The sequence below is a fragment of the Siphateles boraxobius genome, unplaced genomic scaffold (assembly GCF_051911475.1).
Source record: "Siphateles boraxobius isolate OS27281-9 unplaced genomic scaffold, OSU_SipBor_1 5, whole genome shotgun sequence".
Lineage (NCBI taxonomy): Eukaryota > Metazoa > Chordata > Actinopteri > Cypriniformes > Leuciscidae > Siphateles > Siphateles boraxobius.
In genome coordinates this window covers 1,692,949-1,712,677 of record NW_027509141.1, presented here as the reverse complement: position 1 = coordinate 1,712,677, position 19,729 = coordinate 1,692,949, and the positions used below count along the sequence as shown (strand labels likewise).

The 19,729-nt window shown below is 42.7% G+C and overlaps 1 protein-coding gene across 1 annotated transcript; it reads right to left on the bottom strand.

Moving 5' to 3' along the window:
• Nucleotides 1-798: 798 nt before the first annotated feature.
• Nucleotides 799-19,260, bottom strand: mmp19 (matrix metallopeptidase 19). The gene is made up of 9 exons (XM_077204229.1): nt 19,033-19,260; nt 17,953-18,044; nt 17,640-17,773; nt 16,092-16,301; nt 15,370-15,615; nt 15,156-15,284; nt 14,858-15,022; nt 7,815-7,942; nt 799-1,239 (listed from the first exon to the last, which is right to left on the bottom strand). The coding sequence occupies exons 1-9, from the start codon at nt 19,129-19,131 to the stop codon at nt 1,006-1,008; spliced, it is 1,437 nt and encodes a 478-aa protein (XP_077060344.1). The 5' UTR covers nt 19,132-19,260; the 3' UTR covers nt 799-1,005.
• Between the last annotated feature and the right edge of the window lie 469 nt (nt 19,261-19,729).

Below are 19,729 nucleotides of genomic sequence, written 5' to 3'. Positions count from 1 at the left end.
ACATACTAACCACACTCTGACATCCATAACAAAACACCCACACAATTATCGTTGCATAATTTATCCAAATTGGCTCTATAATATGCCGAAGCAGAAAACAGGAATAAAGCGAGTATTTGCTTTATAGGCCAAACCTGAAAAAATGGCACCATCTGATAAAAAAATAGTACAAATTTAAAATTTGAAGCATTGCCAACAGAATTAAAGCCTCTTAACAAAGATTGCCTCATTTTATAGTTAAATGGCCCTGGGATTAAAAATTGCAGTTTTAATGGGTTTCAATGGGGCCATTTTTGTCCAAAAGGCGCTGAGAGGGAAGTTTTTCTGTACCTAGTGCAAAATAGATTTTTTTAAAGAAAATGGCAGTTAAATAGTAAAATTCCAATAAAAATACACACCTGTGCCAAATTTTATGCAGTTAGCATTAACACAGGCAAAGTGATAAAAAAAAATAAAAAACTGAAAACGCCAAAAATGTCCATAAGGATGCAAAAGGGTTAAACGCATGTATGTTTGCCTTCTTTTAGACATACAGTACATCCAATATAATGTCTATGATGCACAATGTAGATGCTTAAATGAATTCAACTCTCTTAGTGTATTCTCAATGTAACTGTAGCTTTAACAGACTTCATGCTGACCAAAAGAACTTCAGTATTCAGTACCTTGTGTCTTCATCAAAGAAATGAAAGCATCAGACAAAAATTATAGTTAAAGCTTCACTTTCTAACTTTTTTTGATAATAAATAACAAAATGTCATTAATAAGAGAGTGCAAATTCATCTTCCAAACCATGTCTTTGCCCAAATACACTTTTACCTACATTAAATATTAAATTTTAGAGCTGTTAGGATGGACTACGTGGGAAATTGCATACACGCATCATTCACATCATATCCGTACACAGAAAAAAGGGGCTTTGGTTGTTGGTGCGAAGTTGAGGGCCAAAAGTTGCACACTTTAGCTTTAAACGTTCACGAGTTTAAAGGCACACGACAGGGCAGATTAGCTGCATCTCATCCAGCGAACACGCTTGCTGAGTGGATATCCAGAATCAGCAGAGAGTTGCTCATTCACGCGCCAGTACCTGTCGTCCTTGAAGAAATACATCTTCCCATTGGTCCATGTGAGAGCTGCATCAGGATTTGTTGGGATGCCAGTAAACAGACGGGAAATGGGTTTGGGGTAAATGCTGAGGTCATTATAAACCATCTCATCCCACTGCCAATACCCTGAGCCCTGAAAAACAATGATTTAATCAATTGGGTTATCAAATTTTGACATACAGAATAAGAAATCATTGTACAATGAAACATACTGTAAGTTTTAGGATAATTTTTAACCCCAAAAAGTTACGGACTGCAGCTTTGATGAAGCACATTCAAAAAACCTGTACCGGAAGTGATGCAAGCAACCTGTTTTACAGAACACGGAAGTTTGTTGCACATAACCCCCATTTGCTAAAGAAATATAGGTGAAGGAGTAAATGATTGGAGACACAGCATAAGTTCAGTTCATGCAAGGTGATGATTTGAATCAGGTGTGTAAATAAGACAAGACAAAACGTCTCGGTTACGTATGTAACCCTCGTTCCCTGAGTAGGGAACGGAGACGTTACGTCGGATGACGACGAATGGGGTTTCGCTTAGAACACCTATCGACTTCGAGTATTACAAAACGAGCCAATGGCAAAGAAATGCCATGGGTCTTCGGAATTTGCATAGCGTATCTCCGCCTTACCTCGTGGGTATAAAAGGAGGACGCCGGCAACATGCAGATATGTTTCTTCGCTGAGGAGCCAAGACTGAGCTCAGGCGATCCACGCGGTACAGCGGAAAGTGGCAGGAAGACGTAACGTCTCCGTTCCCTACTCAGGGAACGAGGGTTACATACGTAACCAAGACGTTCCCTTTTGTTGTCACTCCAAGTTACGTTGGATGACGACGAATGGGGTTACCAGTCTAATCACACCACCTTCTCGGCTGTCTTCCAGTGCCCTGCGTAAATCTGAGATCCTTGTCGAGAGATTGGCACGGACGAAGGACTCCTATCTAGCATAGGAATACCAAGGTACACTGGGGAGCATATCCCATAGTTTAGAGGAAATATGCAATTATTGCCAACCCAGAGGGGGGGACTTAGAAAATACACATATGACCCGAAGGATGTATATGGAGAACACTGGGGTGTCCAGCCGCAGGTGGAATATTTCAACCCCAGGGGTGGCAAGGTGGCTTGCCAAGGGAAAGACACATGCTCAGAGAGGCTTACAGTGGAAACACACATGTGGGGGTCGCTCAGAGGAGGGACCATGCACACGCGAGGCACCTAGCCGACGCACAGGCAATAGACACCGGCGCCGACGTCAGGAGTGCTGGAGGAACTCAGGGCTTTCGGGGAAGCTCACCTGAGGCGAATATCGCACGTATCCAGTCCGTGGAGTGGAATGGCGAGCAAGCGAAGACACCTGAGCGGGTCCAGTACTAGCTGGTTGAAGCGAGTACATGAGAGGACACAGGCTCCACTCGGAGATTGTAGAATCTGCCGAATGTTTTCGGTGTCGCCCAGCCTGCAGCTCTGCAGATGTCTGTCAGCGAGGCGCCATGCGCTAGAGCCCAAGAGGATGCTACACTCCGGGTGGAGTGGGCAGTCACACCAAGGGGGCACGGTCGACCTTGCTGCTGGTAAGCCAAAGCAATGGCGTCCACTATCCAGTGAGACAACCTCTGCTTTGAGAGAGCCTTTCCCTTCAGCTTCCCACCATAACAGACAAAGAGCTGGTCTGAGGTCCTGAAACACTGCGTCCTGTCTACATAGGCGCGGAGAGCGCGTACTGGACAGAGCAGTGCCAAGGCTGGGTCTTCCTCCTCTAGGGGCAGTGCTTGCAGGTTCACCACCTGGTCCCGGAAGGGAGTGGTAGGAACCTTGGGCACATATCCAGGCCGGGGTCTCAGGATCACGTGAGAGTAAGCCGGCCCGAATTCCAGGCACGCTTCGTCAACGGAGAATGCGTGCAGGTCCCCTACCCTCTTGATGGAGGCCAGTGCAACCAGGAGTGCAGTCTTTATTGACAGGAACTTAAGCTCTACTGATTGCAGAGGCTCAAATGGAGCACTCTGCAGGGCAGTCAACACCACTGAGAGGTCCCAAGAGGGAACGAGAGGAGGGCGAGGAGGATTCAGTCTCCTTGCCCCTCTCAGGAACCTGACGATCAGGTCGTGCCCTCCCAAAGACTTACCTTCAACGAAGTCATGCTGTGCGGAAATGGCGGCAACATAGACTTTTAGGGTGGAGTGAGACAGCCTTCGCTCCAACCCATCTTGTAGGAAGGAAAGCACGACGCTGATCGAACATCTCCGGGGGTCTTACGAGAAGAGCACCAGTTGACGAAGAGGTTCCGCTTCAACGCATAGAGATGTCTCGTGGACGAAGCTCTAGCGGAAGTGATGGTAGCCACCACCGTAGGTGGTAGGGTACTCAAACCTGCCTCGTCCCATCCAGGAGCCACACGTGGAGGTTCCAAAGATCGGGACGAGGGTGCCATAGGGTGCCCTGTCTCTGAAAAAGGAGGTCCTTCCTCAGAGGGATCGGCCAGGGAGGTGCTGTCGCTAGGAGTACTAGTTCGGAGAACCAGGTCCGGTTGGGCCAGTAAGGCGCAACCAGAATGACCTGCTCCCCGTCCTCCCTGACCTTGCGCAAGGTTTGCGCAAGAAGGCTCACTGGGGGAAACGCATACTTGCGACCCTGCGGGCAGCTGTGTGCCAGAGCATCTGTGCCGAGCGTGCCCTCGGTCAGGGAATAAAACTGGGCACAATGGGTCGAGTCGTGAGAGGCAAACAGATCTATCTGAGCCTTCCCGAACTGGTCCCAAATCAGCTGAACCGACCAGGGATGGAGCCGCCAGTCTCCCGGGAGGAGCTGGAACCGTGAGAGCTCGTCGGCTACACAGTTCAGTGCTACGGGGATATAAATGGCACGAAGCGACCTCAGATGCTTCTGACTCCATAAAAGGAGGTGGCGGGCGAGTTGCGACATACGGCGGGAGTGCAGACCACCTTGGCGGTTGATGTACGCTACAGTCGCGGTACTGTCTTTTTTGATCGGACTAGTACGTGTTGGCCCTTGAGCATGGCCCGGAAGCGGCGCAGAGCAAAACGTACAGCCAGCAACTCGAAGCAATTGATGTGCCATAGGCGCTGGGGTCCTATCCAGGAACCCGCGGCAGCATGTCCATTGCACATGGCGCCCCAGCCCGTGGAGGAGGCATCTGTCGTTACAACAACATGCCGCGAAGCTCGTTCCAGAGGCACTCCGGCCCGTAGAAAACTGAGGTTCGACCACGGGGTGAAGGTCTGACGGCAGGTCGGAGTAACTGGTACTCGGAAGGTGCCGTGTTGCCATGCCCAACTCGGGACTCGGTCGCGAAGCCAAAGCTGAAGCGGTCTCATATGAAGCAATCCGAGCGGCGTTGCCGCGGCTGCAGATGCCATATGCCCCAGGAGCCTCTGAAAAAGTTTCAGTGGAACCGCACTATTGCCCTCGAACTGTCTCAGACAAGCAGTGACTGCGCACGCTCACTCGTAAGCTGCGCGGACATGGCGACCAAGTCGATTTCCATACCGAGAAAAGAGATCCTCTGCACGGGGCAAAGTTTGCTCTTCTCCCACATGACCCGAAGGCCCAGACGAGCTAGGTGCCGAAGCACTAGGTCCCTGTGTTCGCAAACCTGAACTCGAGAGTGAGCTAGGATCAGCCAGTCGTCGATATAACTCAGGATACGAACCCCGTGTTCCTGAAGGGGAACAAGGGCAGCCTCGACGACCTTCGTGAAGATGCGAGGAGACAGGGCTAGCCCGAAAGGGAGAACCGCGTACTGGTATGCCTGCCCCTCGAAAGCAAACCGAAGGAACGGTCTGTGTCAAGGAAGAATGGAGACATGAAAGTAGGCGTCCTTCAGGTCGATCGCTGCAAACCAATCCTGGGGCCGTATGCATTCGAAAACGCGTTTGGCGGTGAGCATCTTGAACGGCATCCTGTGAAGGGAGCGGTTCAGCACGCGCAAGTCCAGGATTGGCCGTAACCTACAGGTTTTCTTGGGGACAATGGAGTAGGGGCTGTAGAAGCCGGACCTCATCTCGGCTGGAGGGACAGTCTCGATTGCACCCTTCGCCAGCAGGGTGGCAATCTCTGCTCTCACGATGGGGGCATAGCCACCGACCAAAGTGGAGCTGACTCCCCAAGCAGGGAGGAGACCGTGCGAACTGAATCGCATAGCCGAACCTGATGGTTCGCGCGACCCAGCGGGACAGACGGGGAGCTCTAACCAGGCTCCCAGGAACTGAACCAGCGCGATCATGCGAACCACAGGCGTCCCCCCGGAGGGGCAGCGAAGCGGAGTAACTGGCCCAGACGTGGACGGCATAGTGCCCCGATGTGGGGGCACAGTTAGCAACTGCGCCCTGGCAGAGGGGGCCAGGGGAGGACCAGGCTGGTCGTCCCGCGGTGGCCTGCTCTTCCAGGGGTCTGGGGACAGGGGCGAAGCGGTCCGTGGACGGCACGCCGTGTCAACCACCTCTGGGACAGAGGGGGACGAGGAGAGCACGGCTTGTGGGCGGCGCTCTGTGACGTCCGAGAACTCTCTGTGCTCAGAGACGGGAGAGTCAGTTCTTTGGAGAATAAGGATTCTTCCCCGACCCTCCCCCGGGGAAAGGAGTGGTCCTGCTACCAACTCCTGGAAAGAACTGAGTCCCATCTCTGAGGAGCCCATCTCAAGAGCGCCGCTTAACCCGGCGTGTAGCGGGGGGCGGGGCTGGAGAGGACTGTGGCGTCCGCGGGGGGGGCGCCCTCGGTGGTGGGCAGACCGAGGGTTCTGAGCGGAAGGCGGGGCCGTCGGGACAGAATCAACCTCAGTCTGCTCCATCCCCGAGGAGCCCGTCTCAGGAGCGCCGCTTAACCCGGCGTGTAGCGGGGGGTGGGGCTGGAGAGGGCTGTGGCGTCCGCCCGCGGCCCCCAGAGAGGACTGTGGCGTCCGCGGGAGAGCGCCTTCGGCGGTGGGCAGACCGAGGGATCTGAGCGGACGGCGGGGCCGTCGGGACAGAATCAACGTCAGTCTGCTCATGGGCGGCTGAGAGCTGTTGGGCAAGCCCTCAACCGCACCGCCGAAGAGGTCGACCTGGGATATGGGAATGTCGGACAGACGGGTCCGCGCGACATCCAGCACATCAGACAGGTTCAGCCACAGAATGGTGAACATCACCTGACCCAGGGAGCGTACGGCCACTTTCGTCGCTCGGAGAGCAAGGTCAGTGGCGGCGCGCAGCTCAGTGAAGAGCCCTGGGTCAGTCCTGCCCTCGTGCAGGTCCATGAGCATCTGGGTCAGGTGGACCAGCAGAATGACCATGGCATGCAGTGAGGCGGCTGCCAGTCCCGTGGCACTATAGGATCTCGCCACGAGCGTAGACGAAAAACTACAGGCCACGGGCGGGTGCTTAGGATTGCGCCGAGAAGAAGCACTCTGAGGACACATAGCATCGCAACAGAGCGTTCAGCCGGGGGGACCCCAGTGTACCCATGGGCAGCGGCCCAATCGAGGGGAGGAAAGGCGGATGAGATCAGCGAGCGGTCCCGAGAAGACAAGGGGGTCTTCTAGGACTTCGAGATCTCATCATGCACGTCCGGGAAGAAAGGTATTGGGGTTTGCCATGGACGAGGGTCGGCGGCCTTACCCAAAAACCAATCATCCCAGGAAAGCATGGCCGTCATCTCCGGATCAGAACCAAGGACAGCCGTATGCACACCGGAAGGTGGCAGCTGTGACGAGCCCTCACTTCCAGAAGACTCAAACCCACCTAGTGATGCTGCAACAGACATGGCATCTTCCTCTGTAGCTTCAACTGAAACACGCGGGCCACCAGAGGGTAGACTCGCGGGAATCAGCAGTTCACTAACGGGCACCGTCATTGAAGAGGGGGGCTGGGGTCGCGGACACATAGTCGGCGCCTTGTTCCAGACCGTAACCCTCAGGTCACCCTGGCCACCAGCTGAAGATCGGGGGGTGGATGAGGGGACTCTCACTCTTGCGAGTTCACCGAGTCTCGACCTATATATGACGCGATGATCACGTTCCCAGCGAGAACATGAGTCACCCACGAGCGCTGTTCAAGCATGATCAAAGCCCAAACACACATCAGAGTCCGATACCAGTCCGCTGCAACCAGAAATGCACGGGCGAGCCGTCTTTAAAAAGACGTGTCGCGTGCAAGCTCTTTTATGAGAGGAGAAAAAAACTCTGCGATGTTGAAGCGCACAGGGACACACACAAACACACTGGCAGATCACTGCACAGATCAGCAGGCACTGTGAGCTCGCTGCAGATCGCCGTCACACCAACATCGGAGAGAGAGGCTCGTCTCGTAGAGCGAAGTCAGAGATGACTGTGGTGTGAAGAAATATTCTTGGCTCCGAAGCGAAAATATATCTGCATGTTGCCGGAGTCCTCCTTTTATACCAACGAGGTAAGGCGGAGATACGCTATGCAAATTCCGCAGACCCATGGCATTTCTTTGCCATTGGCTCATTTTGTAATACTCGAAGTCGATAGGTGTTCTAACGAAACCCCATTCGTCGCCATCCGACGTAACTCGGAGAAACAACGAAAGGGAACTGTGTAGTGCTCTATGTCCTCATAAATGGAGCTGAGCTCCATTCATGAAAACATCTATCAACAAAAAGAGTTTGTGAAAAAGCTTTTTAAGGTCTTATGAATTTATCAGGATTTTTGTGTTGGGTATAATAATGTTAAAATCTCACTATACCTTAAAGAAGAAAATTTTCTTGTTCTTCTCATAGTACAATGCAGCGTCGATGTTGGCCGGGATTCTTTTTAGTGGTTTGGGGTATCGGTAGTCAAGGCGGTAATTTGTGAATCTCCAGACTTTTTCACCTGAGAAAGAGAAGCAGGTGGGTAGAAGAAAATACATCAGTTAAGTACTGACATAAATTATCCAATGAATATTTGTGTATGAAAGCTGTATGCAGTTGTGCATCAGATCAGGCAAGATGTTTTTACAGGAATATTCAGAGTTTGGTACAATTTAAGCTCAATCAACAGCACTTGTGGCCTAATGTTACTGGGATTACCGCACAAATCATTTGACCAATTACTTGCGTTGTGGGAAGCTTAGTGATGGTGACATTAAAGTCATGGGACCGTGGTGCAGCCTTTTACTTCTGGCAGGGTTTTTTTGTTGTTGTTTTTTTCTTAGCTTTTACTTCTGGCAATTGTTTTTAGGCTTTAAAATTCACTAAGGTGGACGTATCCCGCCTTGAATGAGTTCTAGACATCAGTCTTTCAAACGATTTCTGAAGTACTTCATCAAATTGAGCCAACCTTTTACAAGCATTTTTGGCATTGCTCCGAATTTGGGCTTGCCTAAAGTGAAGCTGAAAGTATTCGCCTTTACCTCCTTATTGGATCGTAGGGCTATCTTACTCAAGTGGAAAGGTCCTGCTCCTCCTTCCCACTCACATTGGATTAGGGACATTATGTCCTGTATGAATTTAGAGAAAATACGTTACACTACCCAGGGATCTGAGAATAAATTTGACAAAATATGGCGCCCCTTCTTGACATTTTTTGAGAAACCAACTACAACAATATCAGAGTAGCTACCCCTTTCCCCTCTTTTATTTTATTTCATTCCATTTTATTTCTTTATGTTTATTTGGTAACACTTTAGAATACGGTTCCTTCGTTAATGAATAACTACACAAGAACCAATGAGTAACACAATATTAACAATCTAGTAACTATTATTAACTAACAAGAAACTCTGATTAACAAACTAGTAAGTAATAGCGCACAGATGAAAGTGGTAGTTCACTATTAACTAATCAATAACTACTATTAACTAAAAATAAACTCTGATTAACGAATTAGGAAGTAATAGTGCACATATGAAAGTGGTACTTCAATAACTACTATATTCTTTTATGCTTCCCAGAGAACTACTGAAAATTTTCATAATTCATAGAAAACTAATCAATAACCAATGCAGGATAAATGACTAGCACTACATTAACATTTGAACTGCTACCGTAAACGAATATACAAGGTTGTTTAAATTATCAATATGTAAGCTGTTAATAATTGGCCTATGCTGTCTATTTATCAACTGAATAATTTTAAAGAAATGGATTTTTAAATGCAGTTGACGGGACTCGGGACCTTACTTGTCCTGTGGCCAATTTTCTGGCATTCCTTTGGACTGGCACTGAATCACTAGAGTCACGGTGACGACTGGAACATATTGAGTCATCAGCCATCCGAATACCATATAGAGTGAATTTATTATTTAACTTACTTAAAAAATTTGTTTTTATGTATGTCTCCTAGCATATATATATATATATATACATATATACACATATATATGTATGTATGTGTGTGTGTGTGTGTGTGTGTGTGTGTCTTGTGAGTGAGAAGATTCTACATTTTATTGGCTTCTCATTAATAACTACTGTAAGAATCATGGGAACAAACTAGTAATGACTCAAGTGTTACTACATACTTCTATGGGAATTACTAATTATTTGGATCCGTATTCTAAAGTGAAGATCATGGTAACTAACTAGTAATGACTCAAGTGTTACTATACTTCTAAAGAAATTTTCTGAAAGTATACTAAAGTTCACCAAAAATCTCAAACGCTTGAAATGACTTTTGTGTTTGGTTGCACAAATCATGACTAGATCATGTAGTAACACTTGAGTCATTACTAGTTAGTTCCCATGATCTTCACTTTAGAATACGGATCCAAATAATTAGTAATTCCCATAAAAGTATGAAGTATGACTTTCATCTGTGCACTATTACTTCCTAATTTGTTAATCAGAGTTTCTTTTTAGTTAATAGTAGTTACTAGATTGTTAATAAACTTTTTCAGTAGTTCTCTGGGAAGCATTAAAAAAATAGTAGTTATTGATTAGTTAATAGTGAACTACCACTTTCATCTGTGCGCTATTACTTACTAGTTTGTTAATCAGAGTTTCTTGTTAGTTAATAATAGTTACTAGATTGTTAATATTGTGTTACTCATTGGTTCTTGTGTAGTTATTCATTAATGAAGGAACCGTATTCTAAAGTGTTACCGTTTATTTCTCTCTCTTTTTTTATTTTTTTTTCAAGATGTGTATTTAGTTTCTTCCATTCTTAACTATCTCACCTTTATGTATTATAATCTAAACTGTGATTTAAATCATCTCTTGTAGGAATTCTTAATGCAGGTCTGTTTGTAATTGGGTAGGCGTGTGGGATATGGGTGGGGTATGTTCTGGTAAAAAAAAAAGGGGGGGGGGGGGTATGTATATTCCATTGTACAGTATTTGTTTTGCAAAGTTGTCATTCAATAAAAAAAACCTTTGAACGAAAATTCATTGAAGTTGTTCATTTGTGGAGATACACACCTATTCCTTTGACCACTTTATTAATAATCTTACCAATCTGTCTCAAATCTACAGCATACCAATTTGACACTGCAACAGTATGGTTTCTGTTCTCTCTAGCACCCTGGTTTCTGTGTCTCCTCTATGGCTAAAGAAGATTAAGGAGAAAATACCAGCACCGTGATATAACTAGCACACATACATGAAACCAGATATTTACATACACTTCAGGAAAAAAAACACAAAAACTTTTATTTCTTTACTGTCATACATTAAATCAGAGTAAACTTTTTCTGTTTTAGATCAATAAATATTAAGATATTTTGTGCATTTGTTAAATGTCAGAATCAAGCGGGTGGATAATTTTTATGTATTTTTTCATCACTTTCATCAAAGTCAGAAGTATACATACACTAAGTTTATTGTGTCTTTAAACAAAAAGAAAACTCCAGATGATTCCATTCTGAGCTTAAGAAGCTTCTGATAGGTTAACTGATTCCATTTGAGTTAATTGGTGGCACACCTGTGGATGCATATAAAGGCACACCTCAAACACAGAGCCTCTTTCTTTGACATCATGGGAAAATCAAGAGAAATCAACCAAGACATCAAGAAAAGAATTGTGGACCTCCACAAGTGTGGCTCATTCTTAGGTGCAATATCCAGATGCCTAAAGGTCCCACGTTCATCTGTTCAGATAATAATACGCAAGTATAAAAAACATGGGAATGTACAACCCTCATACCGCTCAGGAAGGAGACGGATTCTGAGTCCCAGAGAGGAACGTTTTTTGGTGTGAAATGTGCGAATCAATCACAGGACAACAGCAAAAGACCTTGTGAAGATGCTAGCTGAAACTGGTAAGACAGTGTCATTATCCACAGTAAAACGAGTCCTGTACCACCATGAGCTAAAAGGTTACTCTGGGAGAAGAAAGCCATTACTTCAAAACCACCATAATAAAGCCAGACTACAGTTTGCAACTGCACATGGGGACAGAAAATCTTAATTTCTGGAGACATGTCCAGTGGTCTGATGAAACAAAAATTGAACTGTTCGGCCATAATGATAAACGGTATATTTGGAGGAAAAAGGGCGAAGCTTTGAAGCCTCAGAACACCACCCCAACTGTGAAGTAAGGGGGTGGTAGTGTAATGTTGTGGGGCTGCTTTGCTGCAGAAGGGACTGGTGCACTTCACAAAATAGATGGCATCATGAGAAAAAAAAATTTTGTGGATATATTGACACAACATCTGAAGACATCAGCCAGGAAGTTAAAGCTTGGGCGCAAATGGGTCTTCCAAATGGACAATGACCCCAAGCATACCTCCAAATTAGTAACAAAGTGGCTTAAGGACAACAAAGTCAAGGTATTGGAGTGGCCATCACAAAGCCCTGATCTCAATCCCATAGAAAATTAGTGGGCGGCACTGAAAAGGCGAGTGCAAGCAAGAAGGCCTACAAACCTGACCCAGTTACACCAGGGCTGCGTTCCAGTCCAAAATTGACATGCCCTTCACTCGCTAACTTCCCTCCGTCTCGTTCACTCGGATGTGCGTCATTGCTTACGTTGCACGAGTGCCCACTACTGGCAGAAACTGCAATGGGCTGAACTGGAACGTCCTAAGCCCTTGATTACTAGGAATCAGCTATGGAGTTGATTTATTATTTAAATTTTTTTTCCCTTTAAGAATTTGTTTAACGCAGCATCCAAATATATATAGGTGTGTTTGGGTTGTTTTATATAAAAAAAATCTAATTAATATATCATAGAGTTGTTTGTGGTGGTGGTGATTAGACGAGATTGGCGCTGACGTCACAATCGTGTTGCATTGTGGTATATGGAACTGCCTGAAGTGTACATATGAAGTAGTCTCGCTCCGTCGGTCAAAATCGAGGGAACTAGTGTCTGTCCATATAAACTTCCCTCGTCCACTTCACGAAGTGGAACGCACTTCAAAATGGCGGCAGGGATTCCCCCGAGGGGAAGTGCTTAGGGAAGTTCGCAAGTGCATGTCTAAAAGTGGACTGGAACGCAGCACCGTTCTGTCAAGAGGAGTGGGCCAAAATTCCAGCAAACTATTGTAGAAAGCCTGTGGAAGGATACCCAAAACGTTTGGCCCAAGTGAAGAAGTTTTGGGGCAATTCTACCAAATACTAAGGAAGTGTATGTATACTTCTGACTTTGATGAAAGTGATAAAAAAAAATACATAAAACTTATCCCTCGCTCGGTTCTGACATTTAACAAATGCAAAAAATATGTTAATATTTATTGATCTAAAACAGAAAAAGTTTACTCTGATTTAATGTATGACAGTAAAGAAATAAAAGTTTTTGTGTTTTTTTCTGAAGTGAATGTAAATATCTGGTTTCAACTGTACACTCTCCAAGAGGGCAACCAAGAACATGGAGCGCAGGTGGAGGAATACCAAACTACAGTTATTTCGCATTGTGTGAAAGGATAGCATTGCTAGTTACAGAAAAGCTATAAAAGTTGCAAGGTCTGGTTACTTTTCTAAACAACACTAATGTATTTTATTCAATACACTAGTATACTGGCAAAAGCGAAATTTCCATTTCATACTAAATTTAATTATTGTACCAAAAACCTACAAACGCAAGACCATAGAATATAATCTGGCTTTTGATAGTATAGTAGCCGAGAAACAACAGTACATCCATCAAATACTGAAGAACGCAACATCTAGCAAACTGACAAAGATGAACTGAAACACAGGACTATATATACAAGAGATAACGAGCAACTAAACAAGACACAGGTGAACATTATCAGAAACGATGTACACCAGTAGAAACAGTGGCTGCATCCGAATCACGTAAATTATTACTCCACGACCACTAAATAAATATGTACTACATAGTATGAATGCGAGTAGTATGACTGTAATCTGGACTTACTATATTCGCCATGTTGTCATTATCATGTAATGTGGCCTCATGGGATAGTAAAGTGTCCATCTTATACACACTTCAGGATCTCGCCGGGAGAATCAGGTAATCTGGGAACTTTTTGCCTACTCTTTTATTAGTACTTTGAATTCGGACATACTTCATTTGTCACATACTGTTTTTCGCCAAGTATATAGTAGAGAAGTATGCGATTTTGGATGCAGCCAGGAACAAAACACAGGATAAGAAAACGGAAACAATGTGTAAAAAAAAAAAAAAAAGGAAACTACGATTTTATGATACATCAAAATACTAATCCTTAGACACAACAGACACAGAACACAAAAACACAGAGCACACACAAACAAGTATTTTAGATAGTATTTAGCTCCTAAACTCTAAAATAGCCCTTCTAGCAGTTTTTTGGGAGCAGACATTTCTGTTAGTTTAACTCTAAAGACCCAACTTTTTAACCAAGCATACACATAACTCATTCCCTTAATCCCTTTACACAAATCATAGATTATTGTGCAAATTATTGCACTGCTTTAGAGCAGCAGAATAATAAAAGTGGAGTCTATGCTTACACTGTCTGTTTCACTATTTCATGTTGTTTGCTCTTTCTATGAATTGCCTGCATTTGAGTTCTTTAGTCCGACGAAGACGAAAATGTATCAAATTAAACAAGGTTTAGACATGACAAGAGGAGAGAGTCTGTTGGCAAAAAGAGAATGCGACAGAGCTCGTAATAAAACCATAATCAACATTGGCTTCGCTTTAGGCGATGGAGAGAACCGAGGGATTTGAAATGTTGTAAAATGGTATTTTTATGACTCAACAGGTGAGTGATGTATTTTATTGAACAAATAAAAATTTGAATATGTAGCTCTCTAACAGAGTTCACGGTAAAGCATTATCTATTGTGAAGATCATTTCATTTTGGTTGTAGCGCTGTGCTGGAATTAATTTTCAAGGAAGAACTGTGTCTATTAATGGGTAAAGTTATATATCTCTTAAGTATATCTTCATCCGCACAGTCACGTAGAGCCAAAGCACAAACCAGAAAAGCCAAAACAATTTTCTTCTGCAAAATGCATGCAGTTTTGTTTTTTAACCTCTAGAGGGCCAAAAGTTACAAAACAAAGATTTTTGGAGTACGTTTTACAATAAAATACTATTTTAGTTTTTTCACTTCAAAATTTGATGTTTAATTCAGTGTATCACTTGCCATTTCTTTAGTGTTTTTTAGTGTATCACCTGATAGAGTTTTGGTTCCTTGCCATTCTTGCCTTTGGTTACTATAAAGCACTACTGTATATGAATAAAATCAAGTTGACAAGTTTTAATTGTAAAGTGGGACTACAGCTGCCATATTGGGAATTCCTATTTCTCCGATTCGACCTGTATTACATTAATTATTATGGCTCCAATACAATTCCAACAATTTCCAATAAACCATTTTAAAAAGCATATAAAACACCACTTTAATGTAGAATGATCTACCTTTAAAGAAGTATGTCTTGTTGGTTCTTGGGGAATATACAGCTGCATTCAGGTTTCCTGGCAGCCCCTTCCATAGCAGACTTATTTTGACTGGAGAGTTATGGCCCATATCTGTTACCGTCCACACATAATCCCCACTAAACGCATACGTCTTGCGCCAGGGACCTAAGACAAATAATTACATTTTCTATAACATATTTCATTGTATAATTCGTTTTTGAACAAGCAAATCTACTGCATTTGATAAACTTGAATGAACTGAGGTCATGTGTACTGTTATACGGCACGGTTTTCTCACCCAGCATTATAGCATCAAGTTTAGCATTGCATGGATCTAGCACATCACTCCTGGGGAATGGGGCCATGGTAGTGGGATATATTTCGTCATAGATATCATCAGCAGTAGTTGTACTAGAGATCTTTTTACCTGAATTCATGAGAGTAATTAGCAAAAACTAGTCATAGCCATCGGCAAATTAAAAACATTTTTAAAAATCACTTGATTATCTCACCATATATGTCTTGGATTCCTCTGATATCATCAATGTGCAGTCTAAAATTAGCTCGGTAACCAGTGTAGTGCGCTGCCATAAGAGCACCACTGTACTGAGAATGACCCAAGCCAAGAGCATGGCCGATCTCATGAGCCGCAACAATGCGCAGATTAGAACCATAATACTTCCCTTCAGTCCAGAATTCATCTTCATCAAAGTGAACTATTCCTGATGGAGGGGCTTCAGCATGGGCAAGAACATGGCCTAACAAAAGATGATTACGTAACACTTTAGAATAATGGTCCGTCATTAATAGGTTCCTATGAAGGAAGTAGAACAAATGAGTTCTACATTAACACTTCAGCTACTATTAACTAATATTGAAACAAGATGAACTACTCAGTAAGTAATAGCAAATTTAAAAAAGCTGTTTAGTTTCATCAAATTAAATTTAAATAAAAAAATGAATTCATGAAAACTAAATCCATAAAATGACCCCATGATGGTTTTGAGGGCTTCTATATATGAAGCGCCAGACAGAAACAAGATTCTATAGAGAAAGTGGGGTTTTTTTTGACCAGATGGTGTCTAACATTAGATCTTATTGAAATGTAAAACGCCATGACAGGAGTAGAATATATAAAACACTATTTAATTGTATTATGTTCCATTATGTTTTGTAATGTAGCATTTTTACTATTATATTAAATAATACGATTCATTTGGTGAGATTTACTTACCAGGACCATCAAAAGGTGAAGGACAGCCATCTCTCTTGTGAAATGAGATTCTAATATCAGCAAGCCCAGAGTTGACCTCTTTAAAGCTGAGTGGGGTGACGTCACTCCAGTAGTTAAAGGCTGAGCGTATGGCTGTCTGTGTCGCGCTTTTCCCCATATCTGGTGTGTGGCTGTAAATCCGATATGTTAAGTTTTTCTTTCGCCAAAATCCTATGAAATAAGAAAGTCAAGTCAAGTCACCTTCATTTATACAGCGCTTTTAACAATATGGACTGTTTCAAAGCAGCTTTACAGTGATAATAGGAAATTAAAGTAACAGAGATTGTTTTGGCTTTACAGCAGCTCTAGAATAAAGTTATTGTCCAGCTAAAGTTAGTTTTGATTGATTCACTTCCGTCGAAACGATCATTAGTTATTAACTTAGGGGCCGCTAACACGACACCGTTCTAACTAACAGAAAACCCTTAATGTGATCTGGCCTCTCATTCGCATGAAACAGTGCCTGGTGGCTCTGAGAATTTTTTTATCGCTTCCGCGTATCAGTACAGCGGTAAAGGGAAGGAGGCCTTCACAGGCTAGTGGAGACTTCAGGACTGCGTCGTCGTCGTGTCCAGGCGCAGGTCCTTCATCAGATCCGGATACGGCCTGGATCCGGCGGACTGCGGTAAACCTCGTGATAAACAGAGAGACTAATATTAGCGTAGACGCCATCCTTCTTATGATGTACCAAGTACATCAGGATTTATGGGAAGTGTTCCCGGTTCCGGCTGTTCTAAACTATGCAGCCTAACATTGAATTATAGAAGTCTATAATGTGTTATGTGTACGCTAAGCCAAAGAGATGTGCTTTTGGTCTAGATTTTAACTGACGTTATTAGCACCAAAGTTTTGGTGCTAATTAGGAACAGGATCTACCGCCAGCAGTCGATTTTGAAAGTCGAACTAAAAACCCAAACAGCTGTTTTCTCCATGTAAAGGGCTAAGCTGATTACTTTGGTTATGCCTACCATTCCATTCTATCCTTTACTGCATCGATTGTAAATAACCATTTTAAATTATTTATTATTGTTTAGCACGTTTGAACTTCTGCAAGGACCATGTTCACTGATCAATGTAAAAGCCTAAATTAAGTCTAATAATAAGTTAATAACTGGCCCACATTTGCATCCAGAATTAAATGTAAGGTGTTGACGCTGGCTTTCAGGACTGTCACTGGGACAGCACAACTCATTCTTACAAGTGTACAATCTTCACTTAAGTGGGTATAACGTGTAAATCATGTGTTATGAATCATCATACTCTTCAAAGTTATAAAAACAAATAGGCAAGTATAATAATAATGTGAAATGTTGTTTTGTATCAAATGTTGTTTTGTATCATTATTCATGATACAAGATGATACAACATATTATAAGTCATTGTGCATGCATCGCAATGCATTAAGATGACCCTTTTTTATGAATAGAAGGGTTCATAGAAAATGTTACGGATTTAGTGATAAAGAAGGATGACTGTATTATTGAACATTCTGGAAGTATAGGCACCCACCACCAAATCGCCTGTAATTGAAAGACTTTTGGTTGAAGGGGTCCTCAACACCACACCGTGGCTGCCTCATTTTAAGAAGAGTAGCTGTGTCGAGACTTCCTGTGACTGACAGCCCTGACACCCTCTGAAAGAGACTTTCACAAATACAACACGACACAACGAAGATTACAAAGTGAGTGTGCTCCACAAGAATTTTTATAAAATTAGGATCAAGTCGGTAGTAAACGGTAGTAAAATCAAGCATTTGAGCATGCATATTTAAAAAAAAAAAAACGTGTGTATATATATATATATATGACAACATTGATTTTACCTAACAGCCACTTTCATATCCCACTCACTGGAATCTTTCTGAGCTTCCGGGTTCAGTGGAGTATCTAGATATCCAAACCGCCTCAGGTATATCTATGAAATGTGAAAATATATGCAGTCTAACAAAAAACTACCCCATTAATCATTAAAAAAAATGGACTGCATGTGTTATGAATGTTAAAATATTAAAGATGTATAGTCAGAACCAGAAAACTGTGGCTAATCATTTTAAGTCAGAAGTTCAGTAACACAAATATGCTTTCAAACACCTGCTTCAAATCTTTTTGTTTAATTTGAATTTTTCTCCAAACTAAACTTCTAATATTATCATATTTTTGTGATAGCAGTTAACACAAGTGATGGACACAACAAAACCACACTGAAATACATGCAAAAGCAATTTGCACAGTTAATTACAATACAAAAGTTAATGAATAATTACAATTTCAGCCAAAAGAATAGTTTGAGATTCTTATTTATGTATGTTTCAATCTACAATAAGTAATCTAGAGTCTACAATAATAATAATACAAAAAATCTAGTTTGAAAACTATATGCTAAAAACATGGATAGGCATATATAAATTAAAATTTAATAGTAATATAGTATTAAGGTAAAAGATCAAATTCAAATAATTGTGAAACTTGACCCAAAACCTTCAGAAGAGTTTGGACAAAAATATATTACTACATATATTCTCAATATTATTTTAATTTCCCGTAATCTTTAAGAATCATTCAGGATTCTTTTTTATTTTATTTTATTTTTTTAGTCTGCATTATTTTTAGCGTTGTCTTCTGGCTGTTTGATTCATGTAAAAGTACAACTCTTTACTTTAACGATACTTTAAAAGTATTTCAAAAGTAGCCTACCTTTATAGCATTCATCCAACGCAAATGCTTTCTTTTTTAATCCTTATTTAGACCTGTGTATTTATGAATGTACCGACATATTTGAAAATATTGTTGTTGTTCGAATTAAATAAAAGTTAACAATATGGATGGGATTTCCCGATATTTAAACGTGTTGCGGACCTAAAACCTAAAAAAAAAAACATGCTTTCAAATCACGGATTTGTTACCTGTGCCTCAGTGAACTCTCGTTTTCTGCTCGTTTCAGTAGATGACCATACACGTAGAAAAGCAGTCAGAAATATTGTATATTGCAACCAGTGAGCCATAATCCCAGTCTGCAAAGAGCTCCAGTGGTGTCGAAAGATGAAATAATGTGTGGAGCTGAATGGAGTTGAGTCAAGCGCGCGCAGTGGCGTCCTGTGGTTTTACTGTAAATCGAGCGCAGAGCGAGTGAAGAAGAGATGATGCACTTTCTCCTGCTCCGACTAACCAACACACACCAACATCATTCTCATGCGAGATTTAGTTTTAAAAATTCTTGGAATCATTGCCACAAATTTGTAATGAATTCCTTGATTCAGTAGCCTACGTGTTATTCAGTTATAATTGTTTTTTAAACATAATTTCAGCTACTGACAAAATGTTAGCCTAAAGTTTAGATGCTACAGCCCTGTTGAAACACATAACAACTTACTGAAATGTATCGTGTCTCAATTACTCAATCAGGGTTCCAACCACAGAAAGAGGTCAATAAAACAGCTAATAACCTAGCGTTACATTTACCTCAGAAAAGCCATTCAATGACCATAAACTCGATAGATAACTCTAGAGAGGAGCATTTAGCAAAAATCTTTTACATCACTTAAAAATTAGGCTATGTAACTTCAGAAAAATTCCCTTATATGCATTTGTATACTAATCAGT